Source organism: Musca domestica, unplaced genomic scaffold (genome assembly GCF_030504385.1).
Source record: "Musca domestica strain aabys unplaced genomic scaffold, Musca_domestica.polishedcontigs.V.1.1 11, whole genome shotgun sequence".
In the NCBI taxonomy this organism is placed as follows: domain Eukaryota; kingdom Metazoa; phylum Arthropoda; class Insecta; order Diptera; family Muscidae; genus Musca; species Musca domestica.
In genome coordinates this window covers 11,969,773-11,989,412 of record NW_026712133.1, presented here as the reverse complement: position 1 = coordinate 11,989,412, position 19,640 = coordinate 11,969,773, and the positions used below count along the sequence as shown (strand labels likewise).

The following is a 19,640-nucleotide window of genomic DNA, read 5'->3' as shown; positions in this document are numbered from 1 at the left end:
TCAAGTTTATTTGTAGAACATATTCAATATGTCGATTAGTAGAACTCCTCCCCTTTCTGCTAATATTATACCTACAGAACCTGCTCCAAATGTAGAAACACTTTTGGAGTGCTTTATTTGTGAGGAGACAATATTAGGAAGCCAAGAGTGCCTTATTATTAAGGAGTGTTCACACGTTTTTCATAGACAATGCATTGAGACATTTTTAGCAACATCGGCTGAATGCCCAATTTGTAAAAAACCTTGTGATCTAGCTGATCTCAAAAAATATAGTTTTCTTGCTGATTTTGACGTCAATGTCCCACTTTCCGCTCCTACCAATACTAATTCTACTCAGTCGCATTCATCTGGTAGTAAGGCGAGTATGAGAGGAAAGCCAAGAGGCGCAAAAGCTCATAATTACCACACTCGTAGTTACTCTCGCAGTAACCAAGACCCAAATTCATCCTTAATAGGTATAAATAATGAACATTTAAACACTCCACAGAGACAAAGGCCTCAAACTTCTTCGACCAATAATAACGCTCCCAACCCTGGAGTAGATTATGAACAAATTAATCGCTTGATTGAGCAAAACTTAACGAGATTGTTAAGTACCTTAAATATATTGCCTACATCATCTCAGAATCCGTTACAGGTTCCTCAAAATCCCAATAATGTGTATTCAAATAGCGGGCATGTTAATTCAAGATCTCGAGATACCTTTTCCCATATTAAAGCCGTAAATACTTCACATTCTAATGACTATTCTAGTTCCAATCCGTCCACATGCAACTTTTCCACTGATAAAATCGGTTCCATAATTCATAGTTGGCATCTGCAATTTGATGGGTCCTCTAATGGTTTAAATGTTGAGGAATTTATATATAGAGTACATTCCCTTACTCACGACAATTTCAATGGTGATTTCACATTGATTTGTAAAAATCTAAACATATTGCTATCCGGTAAAGCAAAAAATTGGTACTGGCGATTCCGAAAGCAAGTATCCACTGTGGATTGGAATAGTTTTTGTACGGCATTGCGATCCCAATATCGCGATTACAAAACCTGTTTTGACATTCGTGAGGAGTTGAGGAATCGGAAACAAAAACCTACAGAAAATTTCGACACTTTTTATGAAGCAATTTCATCAATTGTTGACCGATTAAGTTCGCCAATACAAGAATCTGAGCTCGTTGAAATTATTACCCGAAATCTTCTCCCAGGTATTCGTCAGGATTTATTATACTTGCAAATTGAATCTATTTCTCATTTACGAAAGCTTGTTCAGAAACGTGAGAACTTTTTAAATGATGAACATGTCAGACGAAATTTGCTTAGTCGAAACCAAAATATTCCTCCATTGAAAAGACAAATCACAGAGATAGAGAATCAAGGAGGAAGTTCAGAAACTAACGATAATTCATTCGTTGATGCCGAGGTTGATGCCATTAAAACTTATTCCCCTAATATCCAATGTTGGAACTGTGGAGATCTCGGACATCATTGGGAAGATTGTTTGAAAGACAGGAAGATCTTTTGTTACGGGTGCGGTGCCAAGGAGGTTTACAAACCTAACTGCTCTACATGTTTGGCAAAAAAATCATTGACATCAAAAAACTTCCGAACACCAGTTCCCAGGGTGGAACAATAGAATATAAACAGTATATCCCTTTAGTAAATTTAAATACACCAAGTAAGGTTTCTACTCAGATCGACCTTTCAAATCAAACTGAATATACATCTCCAACTGAATTGCCAAATCAAACCAAAAAAATTCTTACAAATCCACAACCTGCCTTAAAAACAGATAATAATAATTCCAAGATTTTATATCCTCTTCTGCCTTACCATGTTCGATGGCGAAATTATATAGAAAGAAGGAATCAGATTTTTAACGTTGATACTGTAACCGACGTCATTTATTCAAAGCCTAAAAGATCCACGTTAAGACTGCGAAAATACTGGAAATTGCGCAAGCTAAGTCGGCGTTTCCTAGTATCTGCAATAATAAGCGACCCAAAAGATAAACGTTATTACGCTAAAGTATCGTTCCTGAACTTTAATGAATTTGGTCTTTTGGACACAGGAGCCAATATTAGCTGCATAGGTGCAGATTTAGCTACCTCTGATTTTGAAAAACTAGCAAATTTCACTAAAATTAAATCATTCGTTAAAACTGCTGATGGAAGTCTGCAAAAAGTGCTTGGATGGTTAGACGTTCATATAACTTTCAAAAACCAAAAACAACCCATAAAGTTATTTATTATTCCTTCATTGTCACAAAAATTAATATTGGGTATTGACTTTTTCAAAAAGTTCAATTTGTTCAAAAATTTCTTAAGCTGTGTAGACATGGTTTCTTTTAATGATCCTTTAGATCTGAAGGAACTAAAAGATGACAACTCTCATTCTCATATCCATTCTGATATTGATGCTAATGAAGACATTGCATATCCCCTTTCCAATGAACAAACTCAACAACTTAACTGTGTCATACAACTATTTCCTGATTTCGAAGTTCAAGGACTAGGTCGGACTGAATTGATCCGTCATTCTATCGACGTAGGGAATGCGACACCAATTAAGCAAAGATACTATCCGGTTTCTCCAGCCGTCGAAAAGGTTATGTTCAAAGAAATCGACAGAATGCTTTCCATGGGCGTTATAGAGCCATCTACCTCCGCCTGGAGTTCCCCAATGCGACTGGTAATAAAACCAGGAAAAGACCGATTGTGCTTAGACGCCAGAAAATTGAATATGGTCACTAAAAAAGATGCATATCCTCTTCCGTCGATAGAAGGGATATTTGCTCGGCTTCCTAAGGCCAATCTGATTACCAAATTAGATCTCAAAGACGCTTATTGGCAAGTCGCCTTGGACGAAGCTTCCAAACCTCTTACCGCTTTCACTATTCCAGGTAGACCCTTATACCAATTTGTCGTGATGCCCTTTGGGCTATGCAATGCACCACAGACAATGTGTCGTCTAGTGGATGAGATCATACCCGTTGATCTCCGACATTGTGTATTTGGCTACCTGGATGATTTGGTGATAGTGTCTGAAAGCTTTGAAAGTCATCTCGAAGTCTTGGTTCGCATTGCTTCGCAATTCAAGAAGGCTAATTTAACTTTAAATATTGGTAAGAGCAAATTTTGTGTTACCCGTGTAAACTATTTGGGATATATTATCGGGAACGGTGGAATAACTACCGATCCAGATAAAATTAGTTCAATTTTAAACTGGCCGGTTCCAAAGAATCTCAAACAGGTTCGAGGGTTCCTAGGACTAGCTGGATGGTACCGTCGGTTTATAGAGAACTTCTCATCAGAAGTTTATCCTATAACCGAAGTTGTATCAACCAAAAAGAAATTTGTTTGGACCCATGAAGCTCAACAAGCATTCGAACGTATCAAGAGTCTATTAACCTCAGCACCTGTACTAATCAATCCTGATTTTTCTAAGAAATTTTTCATACATTGCGACGCCAGTGATTATGGTATTGGTGCCGTCTTAGTTCAAGTGGACGATGATAACCAAGAACGACCTATTGCATTTATGAGTAGGAAATTGAATTCGGCACAACGCAACTACAGCGTCACCGAGCGCGAATGCTTGGCTGCGTTGGAAGCCATTAAACGCTTTAGATGCTACATCGAAATGCAGGAGTTCGAAGTTATCACCGATCATTCTAGTCTAGTCTGGCTAATGAAGCAACCTAATCTGAGTGGTAGACTGGCTAGATGGGTTTTCCAACTGCAATCCTTTCGTTTCTCTATTAGTCACAGAAAGGGTAAAGACAATGTTGTGCCAGACGCTCTTTCACGTATACCTGAATCTTCTGTAGAAACGATAGATATTATCGAACCAGAAGTTGATTTGGATTCCTCTCATTTTAAAGACTCAGATTACGAGGAACTTAAGAAAAAAGTTAATAACAACAGTGGAATGTACCCGGATATAAAAATTGTGGACGATTATGTATATATACGAATTGACCATTATTCAGGTGACCCAGAGCAGGAGAACTCGGCATGGAAACTCTGGATTCCCGAAAATCTTCGCCGATCTGTCTTGATTAGAGCTCATGATTCGCCCCTCTCTTCACACGGTGGAATTGTAAAAACATTAGAAACTATTAGACGAAATCTCTATTGGCCTGGTATGGTTCGGGATGTTCGACAGTATATCAAGACATGTGAAGTGTGTAAATCTACGAAATCTCCCAATTTTATAATGAAGCCTCCCATGGGAAAACGAATTATCACTTCTAGACCCTTCCAAAGACTATATATAGACATCCTGGGTCCATATCCGCGTAGCAAGTCAGGTTATATAGGGCTCTTAATAGTATTAGATCACCTTACTAAATACCATTGGGTTTGCCCACTACGAAAATTCACCTCACCTAGCATTCAGGATTTTTTGGAAAAGCATATCTTTCATTTGTACGGAGTTCCAGAGACAATCGTAAGTGATAATGGAACTCAGTTTAAGGCTCACGATTTTAATGCCTTCCTTACAGCTTATGGGGTTGAACATTGTTATACTGCATATTATTCACCGCAGGCCAACGCATCAGAACGTGTTAACCGATCTCTGATTGCAGGAATTCGCGCATATATTAAAAAGGATCATCAGTGTTGGGACCAACATTTAAGCTCCATAAGTTGTGCTCTGCGCAATTCCCATCATCAAAGTATTGAAATGTCTCCATATCGTGCATTATTTGGGTTAAATATGATCACCCACGGCTCATCGTATAAATTGTTGAAAAATTTAGAAATCCTAGAAGAACCTATTGCCAAGCTTTCTAGACCAGACCATCTTCAGATCTTAAGGACAGATATCATGAAACACATAAAGGAGGCATATGAGAAAAACAGAGATCATTACAATCTGCGCACCAGATTGATTTCGTTTAATGTCGGACAGGAAGTGTTCAGAAGAAATTTTGCCCAAAGTAACCTTGAAAAGAAGTTTAACTCGAAATTAGCTCCTGTTTTCCTAAAAGCAAAAGTTCGTGAAAAATTGGGAAGTCATTATTATATTTTGGAAGATATGGATGGTAAGATTGTTGGGACATTTCATGGAAAGGACATAAGACCTTGAAAGTTCTTTTTCCTCCTAATTCTGTTTCTTAAAAAGACAGAATTATGTGGTTTTGTGGTGAACTTTCACGTAAAAACCTAACATTTGTATTTAATTTGGAAATCAAAAACATCTTTTTGTTAACGGTCATATTGATCATCAATTATCATATTATGTTATCAAATCCATTAGGCTTTCTATTAACCAATATGGCAACACTACTTTCGATGTTCGAAATTTTTCATTACGCTTTGCTCCTAAATACTAAATTGATATTACAAAAGTTACCTTAGAACACGCTGGTTTCAAACTCGTTCTTTTTTAACAAATTGTTGAACTGTGCACATCATCTAAAATATAAAATTGGTAAAAATAAATTTAACCTAACAAGTTGAGGATATTTTCAAGTCCCATTATTTGGTGAACAAATTTCGAACGAAAAATCACAAGGTAATACTTCTGATAAATAATAATAAACAGTTGATAAATTATGGAAAATATTTAGGTTATCTCACACGCTACCTTCTAAAATAAGTTACGCTTCAAACCTTATAGCTACAACGTTTCCATAACCTGGCTGCCCAAAAATAATTGCAATTCCTGGAACCAGATCGATGGTGGTTCTTTTCAGATGATGCCAGAGAATTTATATCATTGCCAAAGATTTAATTAAAATATCTGCCCGATGGGCGGCTACACATTCCATAAGCAACATATTTATTAAAAAGCGTTTTGGAAAGTGATATTTGTGTGCTCTAAAAGATCTACTACAAGGAGGAAAGAACAGAGATTTGGCGTAAAGATTCCGTCTTTAAGTAGACCAAACTTTGGCAGCCTCAGAAATAATTCAGCCAGTGAACCCATTATCTGAGATAAGTGGTAAATTCTCAACAAAACCTTGGAGACCACGTTGTAAGATCGTCACATGCATGTATCGTTCATGCGCAATAACGTATATTGCGTAGGAAAATCTCATTTTCTAGACAGATAACTCTGGTATTTTTCACAACATTCTTCGAATTAATATCGAATTTACAATTTCCTATCAGTTGGAAATTATAATAAATTATTCTAAATATTGGAACACTGTGCATTTGAGTAAAAAAAAAGAGATCTTGGGTGTTATACCATGTGATTTTTTGGAGAACAGAATAATGAGTAATATAATAGTTAAACAACAACAAAATCATTCCCCTTATTTGCATTCTTTCTTTCACCTTGTAAATTTAACAACAACAACACTTTCACGTACAGCATGCATTGAGTTTATTTTTCTCTTCTTTCTGCTTCTCTTTATCGAAATATTTTAAATAACTGACGCGTAAAACTAGTTTCAATAGACGCGCTTGTAAGATCGGTAATAAAAACATGTGATGAATACCATTTTTTTTAATATTTGCTAAAATAATTAAAATGAAGAGAAAAAATCAATTTCGTGTATGTGCAAGTGTTATAGATTTGATATTCTAATTCTAAATATAAAAAAATATCTAAAAATATTAGTCATAATCATTTTAAACAAAAATCAAGAGAATGTGTGAAAAATTACTGAAAAATTAAGCTATAAAAATACTGATCACAGTTACTAAGTCCTATGTATAAGGATAAGTTCATCTAATTATTCTTTATAAACAGCATAATACTACGTTCCTGAATCTATTCCATACATCAGTCAGCGTCAATTGGGAGGCCTCATCAATTTATCGCGAAGATGTTGGGGTAAGTGCATAATTATTGTGATTTATTTTGGCCTTTTTTTTGCTTAAAGTAACAAAAGAAAATACGAAATCATATTCTCCCTTGTTACACATTCCATTGCTACATATGATTAAATTTCTTTATATTTCCATACATTCTCTTCTCTTCTTATGTATGTACCCTACAGTGGGTTGAACAATATTTTTGATTCATCAATGCGCATGTATTTAAATTATAAATTTATACTCGATAATCATTATATATTTATTGAATTTCTATTTACCTAATTTTTCATTCATTATAAAAAAGACTATCAACTAGTATAATTTAAATTGTTGGTATTTATTAAGTAATTTTTAAAATGGAAGTTTATTGAATAAATTTGTTGAATATTTATAATATGGATTTTTAAACAAAACGAATGAGTTTTCCTATTGAGATGATGCCGAAGTAGATAGTTAGTTCCGAGTATAAATTGGGGTTCTATCAAAATATATATAAGCCCATATAGAGCCGAAGGTAGGGTGGGTAGAGAGGCTTAGCACTCCATTTAACATCTAGGAGTAGCTAAATAAAATAACTGTTAAATCGATACCTTTTGTTGTCAATTTCAGCCTAGTTCGTTACAAACGTTTATGGGGCATGTAGTAATCAGTATGCTTTGTAACATCAGTCCATATATCTTTTGTTTATAAAAAAATCGGGAGTTATAAAATATTATCGTAACATTTACACAGACAAATATTAATGAAGGACGCGGACCCCGCTGCCGACTGCTATTGCTAGCACTTATAACTCCCATAGTCCTACCACTAATATTTTGTTTATTTCGACCAAAACTGGCATTTCTTAGGAAGTGTTTCCACACAAATATGGTGTTCGTTACACGCCTGAGAAGAGAGTTAAGGACAGCGAAGAATTCTAGCATTTTGGATGACAATTGGATTATATTTAGCTGTAAAATGGACCACAATAAATAATAGCACGACTGAGTACGTACATATTGGGCAAATGTCCCTGGTCAAAATGCTAAGGGTAATATCTGGGCAGTGCTCCGTGAACTAGTTTCAAAAGCGGAAAGCTTTTTATTTGAATTTTAGGAGGAACAAATGAAGAATTTACTGTATATGCAAAGTGACTGACAGTCGTCCACGCCTAAGCGAAACGGCTGAAGCTAGAATTGAGAATTGAAATTTTGCAAGAATTTTTGTGAAATAAGATTCGCTTTTTAGAAATTCACACTATCAGTCTACTAAAAGTGCTAAGAAGCTCCACATTTCCTAGCTTTTGGTATTTTATGAATGGATACAACTAAAATATTGACATTTGGTATAAAATTAAGTTTGGGAAGTAGTGTTGATATAAGTTGGTGTTTTTGGAAATGTGTACTAAGAGTAACAAATGGTACTAAACTCGGTAAAATTATGCTTTTGTTGGAAATTTAAAATGTTGGTATTGGACTCTCTGCTCGCAGGTAGAGTAAAGACAAAGAGGGTTTGGAAATGCGTTCGAAAGGTATTAAAATTTGGTATTGCGTGAACGGATACTGCTTAAAATCTGGAACTTGGCATTAGGATCACAGTTAGTATGCAGGATTGAAATTTAAAGGTAATTTTGAAGTTACGTACTGAAAAGTACCATTGGTACCATTTACCAAATGGATAAGGAATTGAGTTGGAAGTCCAAAATTTGTCAGTAGGATAACCTTTTGTGCGGTTTGGTCGATACATGGCGGGGGATTTTGAAATATGTATTAATATAAAAAACGAAAAGTACTAAATAGTATTAACTTTGGTATTTGGGGAAAGAATAGGGCTGGAATCCTGAATATTGAGGTATCTGGTGGTATGGTGATATTGAGATGGTTTTGGAAATGTGTACTATAATTGTACCAAAAGTATTTAATAATACTAAATTTTGTATTCGATGAAGGGATAGAGATGAGTTCCTGAAATTTGATATAGTTGTCAGTACTGTTGGTGTCTGTGGTTAAGATATGGAGATGGTTTTGGAAAAATGTACTATAATTGTTCAAAAAAAAATACTAAGTGGTACTAAATAGAGTATTGGGGGAACGGATAGATCTGAAATCTCGAAATTTAATATTTAGGTCTGGTGTTGGGAACTGGTGGTGATTTTGGAAATGCAAACTATAATTGTTCGAAATTTACCATATATGGTACTGATCTCGGATTACTGTTGGTGTTTAGGATGGGTTTACATTTGGAGACGGATATAGTTTTGGCGAAAAAATGAATGTGAGTCCGTTGTGAAAATGTTTTTACTAATATGCTCCTCGGTAAACATCGAAATGAACAATTTTGAAGATTTTTTGGTGTAAAACGTTCACTTTTTCTAATGTTCGACCCGAAAAGGGAAAAATGTGGGATGTTTTAAAACTCTTATTTAAAGGGCACGATTTTTTTATTATTATTACTTTTAGTAAATTTTATGTAATTTCCTCACATCAATTTTGGAACACATTTCTACACCCTCCCATCTCTCCAACTTTATTGTTTTGTGTGTTTTTGTTTTACTTTTTGAAGGAAAGACAAAAAACTTTCACAATTCACAAAAGTAATCTTCTGGGCAATTTTTAAGGACTTTTAAAAGAAATATTTCTTTTTAATTTTTGTTTTGCGAAAACTTTACTCAAGCACTCTCTTGGCACATTCTGTGGAAGTTTTTTTTATGTTTCAAATTGTTTAAAAAAGTTTTACTAACATATGAAAACGGAAAATAATTTTCCTTTTTTTGAGCATGGCAATTTTCTACAAACTCAAAAAAACTCCTGGAGACCACTTGAACTGTCAATGACACACACGAAAATATTGCAAAAAGTTTATGTCATTGACTTGAAATACTCGAAGTAGCATTTACACATATCGACACTTTTTGTATGGAAAATTACAAATTATAATCGTAATCTTTGTTTTTGCATTCTATTCCCTCAGGAGGTGATGTCCAGTGAAGCGATATCTTTGAAGTTCCTCGATGTGGTGACGATTTTACTCAAATATTGTGGCAACAAATGCACGGCAGCTAAAAATAGTGAAACTCAGGCAGTTATAATTGATTTGATTGCGACGATTGGCTTTTTCTGTGCCAACAATAAACAGAATCAGGTAAAAGGACCTTTGAATATATCTAATAGAAGCCTTGCCATAATTGTTTTTTCTTGTTTTTATTTCCATTTCAGGATCTTTTAACCTCTGAACAGTGTTCCATTATCATTAAGAATTTAACCAAACTACCTGAACATTTGAATGTGGTGGTGTATCCATGTCTCGTAACTATAACGTTCCAAAATCAGGAAGCCCGTAATGTGATATCACGTGATTTTAATCTAGATGTGAGTATGAAATTTTTGGATATTTTAAAATTAGGAATCACTATAGACATGTATAATATTAAAAAAACAAGTTAGAAAGCATTGAGGTCGGCCGGACCGAACTCTTAATACTCTCCACCGTTGGGTAAAGAACACATTTTTACATAGAAGTATCTGAATTCAAACGTGTTCCACTATGAACTACAAATACCTGTAAGACAATCTGAATTCAAACGTATTTCACTTTAAACTACAAATATAAGTAAGACCATTTGGATAATGCTGTTAAACTTTTCAAAAAACCATAAAGTGGGTGAGGCTTTTGTATGGGTGCCATACCAAAACGGGAACCTCTATAGACAATTTTATAATTCAAGGATTGTAAAATCTTCTTAAATACCAAATTTGAAACGATTTCGTGGGTGAATGTGACTTGTATTATGTTATATGGGCGCTATAGGAAAACGTGGACCTAATTATTCAATGTTCTGCCACCGGAGCTAGAACCTATTATGAACTACAAATATCAATTTTTGAACAAATCCGTGGAAAAATATGCCAAAAATCATTAAAAACCAAATATTGTGAGGTACGGTTATATGGGAACTATACCAAAATGTGGACCTATATACAGGTTGAGATAAAAAAAACTGCAACAAAGTCAAACGCCATAATTTTTACGTTTTTTTAATTTTATTGAATGAAAGCAAAAAATGTTGGAAATAACATCAAATTTTATAAATAGTTTACATTTGTTCGAATTGGTCACCTTTGGCACGAATTATGGCCTTAAAACGGCAAATGAAACCGTCACACGCTGCCCGAATGTTGCTCTGCGGTATTTTGGCCCATTCCGCTTGAGGTGATCGACACTTTGGTATTTTTAGTGCCAACCTTGCCTTCCAAAATACTCCAGACAAAATAGGCCAACGGATTGGTATCCGGAGATTTTGGTGGCCATTGTGCGCTGAGAATGAAACGAGGAACCTCATTTCGTAACCATTCTTGGAAGGCAGGTGTTGAGTCCTGTTGGAATGTCCAAGGTTCACGGCCAAAATGTTTGCTTGCCCAAGGCTTAATACACCTTCCAGAATATTTTCGCTATAATATTGGGCATTTATTCTGAACAGCGATCGTCGTTATGGCGGCCCACACCATCACCATGGCCGGCGCTTGAGTTCTGGCGCCAACCGAAGGTGCACATTTTCAGCTGACCTCTTTGGCAAGTAAACACGATAATTTGGTTTGTTTACAAACTGCTGGACAATGAATGTTTTCTCATCGGCCCAAATTCGGCAATTTACCACTTTCGGCCAAGCGAAGCAAATCTTTAGCTCTTTTGAGTCTATTTTCTTTCTGTTGCAGTGTAAGCTCTTGCACTTTTTGGAATCTCAATGGCTTTACCCCGAGCTCATTTTTCAAAATTTGCCGAATGGAATAGTCGCTTCTGTACTTTTCGAACCATTTTTGCTGATGTTGCTGTTTTCTTCCGTCCACTTCCTTGACGTCGGGCTACGCTATAAAATATTTATTCACATTTAAATGCTGGAGTGCTCTAACGATAGCCACTTTTGGTTTTCCAGCCAAATATAAACAAATCACACAATCACGCTTCAATTCCATCACGAATAACTTTTTTTCTGGAAAATTCTCACCAAAATACTTTTGCACGTTTGTAAACAATATAATGAACTGTCACTGGAATAATTTCAGCAGCTGTCGGACGAGTGGCTTAGAAATCACAGCAGTCTGAAGTTTTTTGCAGTTCTTTTCATCAGTATATACTTTGAGGATATATATTTTATGAGGTCTACGACGAATATTTATCATGGAGGGTATAAACAAATTTCGTAAGTCCCGAGTTAGTCGGATTTCGTAAAGGCAACTTATAAATTACTCCCTTTGAAGCTCTTTGTAAAAATCATTAAATTCCCAGTTCATTCATTGTATTTTTCACTAAAATTCAAAATATTTTGTTATTCGTTATACCCTCCACCATAGTACATATAAGGGTATATTAAGGTTCTGGATCTGCATAAAATTCTATGTCGATTTAGCGATGTATCTCCGTCTGTGAAAATCGCTCTAGCTTCCCAACGAATTGAAGTTGCAGGACTTTTGGTATAGAAAATGGGCCATATAGGTCCTCGTTTTGGTATGGTATATCGGTATATTGATGTTTTATTCACCGGAATTGTTTCAAATTTGGTATTTGAAGTTGGCAATGGATATTAAAGCCTGTGCAAGAAAATTGTCTGTGCAGGTCTACGTCTTCGGATAGCCCCCCCTCCCGAAGTTTCGCATTTGAATATTGTAATTGTTTATGACAAATGTTGCCTTTTTAGGTCCACGTCGTCGTATAGACCCTAATATAACGGCTACATTCGGTATTTTTACGATTTTAACAGATTTTATTTTTAACAGGATTTTATTTGTTTGAAAATTGTCAAATTCTTTCCTAATGGTGGAGGATATTTAAAGTTCGGCCCGGCCGAAATTAGAGCTTTTTTACTTGTTTACTGTTTCAAACGTACATGAAGTATTTATTTATTAATATCATATGTCCCTCCTCTTTTCTTCAATTACAGTTCCTGGATGAATACAGTAAATCGGAAAAAGCTAAAAAGAATCATTTGGTAGCTCTGCTCAAAGATAAGACGTAATTAAATTGATATCGTCGTGCCCGTTTGTTTTAATTCTCCTTTACTGGTTGTCTTCTAAGTCAGTCAGTCTGTCAATCAGCTCAACATCAACTCACCATGGTGCTGTTGTATGGTTCATGGTTTTCCCGCTAAATACGACAACATGACTGCCAATTCGTACAATGAACGCTGATAATAGACAAGGAAGACGATGATGTTGCACATTAATCGATTTTAATTATCTCTGACACCCTTTGATGATCTATGTCTATGACAAAACAAAAACAAAGCTATTTTTTAAACATATTATCAATATTAAACTTATGTACTTGTAAATGAATATTAGATATATATACTTATTATTACACAACATTTACCCCCATTTGAGACATACATTGCAATTTTTTAAAGAATTCTCTTAACACACAAACAAACATACTTATGTATTATTAGAATATCCATCATAGCATACAACCTAATATTTACTAATATTCTTATTTTTATATTGAAATTAATATAGATTTAGTCTTTAACAAGGAACCAGTGAAATATCGTTGCTACCTTTAAGCTATTTTTTCAATATTTTTTTTTCAAATACATGCGATGTGATAAAGAAAAAATCATGAATTTTAACAATTTTCACCTAGTGGCAAAATATATTTCTCGAATATTTCCTGTCTGGGAATCGGAAATCGCTCTTTGTCCTCTGTAACTCGTAATATATTTATATATTTATTTTATTTTCAAAAAAAATGAATTAAACTTTTAGCAAATTCGGTGCCGTATAACTTAAAAATATTAGATATTGTTAATGGCATAAATATTAAAAAAAATATTTTATTAAACTTGATTGTTTGCCACTGGTTACAAATGTTTAAAAATTTTGGTTCTATCCTACTAATCATTGTTATGCAAAAACAATTAACCCTTGTGAATTTATATTGAAATTTCCGATATAATGATGAACTATTACTTACCCATGGACTTATTGAAAACACTTTTATGGCGCTTCAGTTTAGAGTATTCATTTTAACTTGCCTTCTGAAACTTTTCATGGAATATGCATCTGTAATATTTTATTTATTTTTTTTTAATAAAATTTATTTATGATTTTTTTTTAATATTAACTGATCGTGTTTTGATTGTTTGTAATTTTTTTAAAGCCATCAATGTTCGGTGGGTATATTACAACAATAGTGATGTAAAAATACCACCGTATGGGTAATTACCAAATTTATGAAGTGTTAGGTCTCCAAGCTTAATGTATATTAATTTTACACCTTAATACACCTTAAACGTGGGCCAAACTCATTAATATCTACTGGTAGTAACCTAAAAGTAAAAGCAAATATGTAGCATACTTTTAGGCGATAACTTTTAAAAGTGAAGCCAGAAATAGCTTAAGGCGAGAATACATAAAACGCTTTTTTGCGTGGCTTAAATCATCGGCTGGCTTCTTCCAATCACAAATGTTCGTTTTTGTTGAGGATTTGTGTCAAGTAAATCATACACAATACTATCGATATGGAACGCGGAATCGATATGGAACGCGTATAACAGCTTTACTTCGGTTTCAATTTAAAATTACCAAAGCTTTATCGCATGATATAAAATGAATTTTCATGTTAAAATTATTGTGCACCAAATGTGCTTCTATGTGAGAGCAATATGTAAATTTAATCCAAAATTTCGACAAAAAAAAAACACGCATTGATATTAAGCACGTGGTGCACAATATACCTGAATTCGGACAAAAATAGATATGACAACTATATCCAAATCTAAACAGAGTTCAACTATATTTAACAGAGTGACTTCTGGACTGTATACGATACTTGACATCAAATATAATATATGACCTTAAATAATAAATGACCCAATTGTGAGAAGGAACTATGGGCTTAACTCGATTTGTTTTGCACTAAAACCTAAGGTCTTAAGGTAATTTTTCCAAGCCTTAGGACTATATTAAAAATGTCTAAAGATGATATTTGTTTTTTTGTTTTATTTAATCTTAAGGTAAGGCAAGGCTCAGATTTTACCTTAAGATGAAATAAAACAATTGAATTCTTCTAAACTCCTCATTTCATTTAGATTCTTCGAATTGGGTGTATTTTTAATGTGTATTTTTTGGAGTAGATTGCATTGATTTCGTTATAGATTTCCACTTAATCAACGTAATTTTTAAAAATATATAATTTGACATGAATTAATATGTGTCCATAAAAATTGCAACTTTTAGTTGGAAATAGTAATTTGAGTTTTTTTTTTTTTTTTTTTTTTTTTTTGCTAGGAGGATATTCTGTATGTCATGCTTTAACAATATCTGATTTTCATCCATTTAACCGACAGATTTTTGGTAACTTGTTTTATACCTAAATTACTCTTATATAATTTTCTCAGGCGATTTTCAGTCTCTGAAGGCAATGCAAAGGAGATAAATGAAATTTCAATTAATTTTAAGGACTATCAATTGGAAACCTTCCAAAACAATTGATGCCTCAAATATTATAAAATCGACATTTATAAAAATTTTTCAAAACCAAAGGTTTGCTGGAACTATTTTCTATAATCTTGGTGCTAACAAATCAACATTATTTAATTAATTCTTTATTTGCCATACAGTCCTGCAAACCTTTGGTTTTTGGCTGGTGGCATTTATCCTTTACAAAAGGTATTTAAAACAATTTCACTCGAAAGTTGTAGCCCATTTTACCCGCTAGATATAATCCGATAAAAAATATATTGCAAAATGTGCAATTCAATATTGAAAGTCAAATTTAAAACATTTCATGAAATGTGATAAAAAAAAATATTACAAAATGTAACAAAAAATATTTACATTTTTAATAGAATATTTTTAAGAGATTTTTAGATTTCATCCTTTTCTGCCTGAAGTCATTCTGAATTGGTGAAAATTGTAAGAAATAGTGCAGCGGTTCTTGAGATATAAACGAAGATACCAACTTCTAGTATTTTACCATATATCCGCTATCCCGGGTATCATCACCAATGTAACGATCAGAAGTGATTTTAACTTATTTTTTCGAGACTAAAAATATTCCCGGTGTAGTATATCATAGTTGTTCGTGTGAATAAAATATAAATAGAATATAAGGCATTTTATTGGACTTATAATTTTTCAAAATGTGGGATATATACACCATATCGTGTGTTGATAGAAATATTGGGATGTCCGAAATTTGTAGACCATCGGATTCTTATTTCTCATTTAATATGAGTTGTTATTCAAAATGTAGACCCTTTTGGGGTAGGTACTTTATGGAGGTGGCCGATATTATCCATTTTCTCACTTGGCATAGCAGTGATACAAATATTAAGATTCGAAAAGTTTGTACAAAATGATCCATGTACACGCAGAGAAAAAATATAGTTGAACATTTTCACTGCAATCACTAAATATTTGCTACAATCATACAATTGTTCCCTCAAACATGTGTTTATTGGTTTCAACCACATTATTATTTCCACAATAAAAACCTGATCAATATTTTGTAGGAAAATGTTTTTCATTAAAAAATCTGCAGTATGGTTGCTTTGAACAATCATACAATTATCAGGGGAACTATTTAATAGTTGCTGATACAATAATTGTTTGCATAAATAAAATATTTTATGGTTACATACCATTTACATAGTTGTAAGCAAAAATACTATGGTCGATTTTTTTTATCCATAATGTAATTATCAGAATCTTACTAACATTAAACATGACATGATTAGATGGAATAATAACATTGTCATTTCGTATGTTGCTGTAAAGCTCCTACGATGCTTTCTTCAGTTCATATTCGGCAACGTCCGAAGTCGTTCGTACTAGTTTATAAATAAACGGGTTTTGTGAAATAAAAGTGTTTTTCATAGTTTTTAGTTTAACTTTTATATGTGTCATCCAACACTTTAATGTAATATATACATATATTAGTTTAAGAAAATCGAAATTATAGAAATTCAGAAAATGTTTTCATTTCTTACAAAATGTCTGATTTTCTATTAAATATCCCGACAATGTAAACGTGTAGCTATTCGGTGACAACAAGATTTTTTATGCAATCATAGCATGTTTCCTACAATACACTATGTTATTGTATTTTCATGCATATTTTGTGTATGCGTTGGAATGCAATAATATCATTTTTGAAATTAATAACGATATTTTTATGGCAACTATGTTATGTTTGTTGTCAACAAATAATTCTGCATTTTCAAACATACATGCATACATACGCATTTCTTGATGAGAGTCCCGTTATTTTTTTGCTTGCTAAAAAAGTACAGAATTTACGTCAGTTGTTCTGTTTGTACGAGAAAGTTGTGCGTTTGACAAAATCAAAAAATGAAAGGTTTAAAATTTATAAAAACAATTTTTGGTGACAAAAAGGAAATAATTTGTGTTACATTTGACGGAGATAACAATTACCAATTGTTCCTAGATGAAGGTAAATATAAGAAATTTGATAAAACAAACACAAAGTGTGCAAGCAATTTTGATGTTTATTTATGTAATTATGTTTGTTTGTTTTTATTGCAGTTCGTAAAAGCTACAGTTTAGTAGATGTTAATGTAGACGTACTCTCTAAAGGTTTCAAGATAAAACCAAGCCATTTTTCGGATTTTGTTAAACAGTTTATTGGATCTACTGATTTTGTTCTAGACATTAAGCTGTCAAGTAAGTATTAGTTAAAAAAAAAACAAATTTATTTTTAATTGTAGAATTTTATATTTTTTTACTTCTAATTTTCTCAGATATTGGCGTTTGTGTATCCAATACGGACTCTGCATTTGAAAGTGAATCTATAGATTCGCCATCAGCAGAACATTTCGCAGCTGCTCATCAAGCAATATCTGCATTGGAGAAGAAACACGTTTAAATTCATCCCAAGACATAATTGTTTTCACCTGTGTGGACAATTTGCAAAGTCTTCCATCAAAGCAGGTAAGTCTTTTCTTTAAATATGGTTTTCATTTTAAGTACTTTAGTCCATATTCTTATTATATATAGTAGAAATAATGAGTTTCTATATTTCAACAATATATTTCTTTAGGAAATTAGCGCAATCCCTGATATTAACCAATTCTTAAATGTTAAAACGTTGGAAAATAAGGACCGCATTAAAATTGCAAAGGCTTTAATGGAATTTATGCTAAATAAAACCCCAAACAGACAGTATGTATGTATGTATGTATGTTTCTGTATCTAAAGAAAATAAGTTATTTTTGAATTGATTTGACGTACAATGTATGTATTTTATATAATAAAATATATTTTAAATAAATAATACATTTTATTCACAGGTACTTTAATGCATGTAACCATATTACGTTTACCTGTAGTATAACATGGTTAGACAGAATGGTTACAATGAACTATAACATGGTTATTTTGTAGCCATAGCATGATTGTTTATCTACCATAATATTATTAACTAGACCATACTATGATTATTTTGAAAAATATTATGTTTATATTGGAACCACAGTATGGTTTCCCATGACCATGGTATGATTAGTTGAAGAACAATAAATGGTTAGGAACAACCATTACATGGTTAGTTGGGGACCACAGTGGTTTGGAAAGAGAACAATAATTATTTTTACGGTGACCATTATATTGTTAAAATTCTAAATTTTATGCCAAAAATGTTATGTATGTACTATGGTTGCTTCAACCAGGTACAATGTTTGCTGCAGGCATATCCCTACCATAACATTATGCTCTTCGAATATAGTTGCTGCAACCATAATCCTTCTCTGCGTGTATGATCCACTCCTTCTGGTACCTCCGTCACAAACGAATGAAAATTTTGAATAATTATATCTCTCATAAAATGCGAAAAAAACATCATGGGAATAGGTTCACTCCTTCTGGTACCTCCCCCACAACGGGTCAAAATTTTGAATAACCAAAACGCTTACAAATGCGAAATAAGTACCTGATTTCCGTCAAATTTCAGACATCCTAATATTTCAATTAGCACAAGATCTGTTGGAAAAATGATATATATCGGCTCAACCCTTCTGGTATACCCCTCCAAAGGGTGACAATTTTTAAAATTTATCTCTCTTATAATTTGCTAAACAACTCAGAGATTCTTTTAAAACATGCTTATGTACCCTCACCTTAAAGGTGAATGAAGTATTCGATATATTTATATCAGACTTAGGTCAAATACGAAATGGACAACAATGGCCCACACATTTGGAACCACCCCCATAAACGCAATTCAAAATATTTTTATATAAACGAATAATGGTGGAGGCTATACATCTGTCAGCAAAGCCGACAGATACTTTTTAAATTGTTTTCTATGAAAATGGTGACATATTGTGATTAAGGTACAAGAAGGAGTGGACAGATACTGCCTATCTCCGAATTCCATTTAAGTTTGACAATAATATTACAATGTACCAAGTTTGGACCAAATCGGATACTCCCTTCGATAGTTATTGTACGCACCAGCTAGCCACAAAGACAGAGAGACTTACACTCCTATATCGACTCCAAATGTCCTGAAACAATTTTCTTATGCCAAAAAGTGGACTTTTATTCACCATTATCGCGAGGAGTTTAACTACTAAGTGAAATCCCAAAATATCTAATCACATTTTATTTAGTTGGAAATCGGGACATTCGAAGTTCCGAATATACCGTTAAATGGCACCCACACTTAAAATTTCAAAACCAAACATCTTTGCCAAATGAAATCGACTCAGCCCCTGTTGCACTGCTTTAAAGGACCAACAAATTTATTTCTCTAAAAATGTATGAAATTTTGAATCTTCAGTTAATCACAGTTAATTAGAGCACAATTTAAAACTGTTCCATGTAATTTAAATTGAATGCTACCCCTTGGCGGATTGTCACTCCATTTCAA

General features: G+C 33.4%; 1 protein-coding gene across 2 annotated transcripts in view; it reads left to right on the top strand.

The window, feature by feature from the left end:
• The window catches only part of LOC101900589 (S phase cyclin A-associated protein in the endoplasmic reticulum), a 181,649-nt gene extending 167,815 nt beyond the window's left edge, over window positions 1-13,834 (top strand). For both annotated transcript variants that reach the window (XM_059131117.1, XM_059131115.1), the window contains exons 10-12: window positions 9,726-9,896; window positions 9,971-10,123; window positions 12,691-13,834. In XM_059131117.1, the coding sequence (XP_058987100.1) occupies window positions 9,726-9,896; window positions 9,971-10,123; window positions 12,691-12,765 (399 nt within the window). In that variant the 3' untranslated portion in view covers window positions 12,766-13,834. The remainder of the gene's footprint in view (window positions 1-9,725; window positions 9,897-9,970; window positions 10,124-12,690) is intronic.
• Window positions 13,835-19,640: the final 5,806 nt, after the last annotated feature.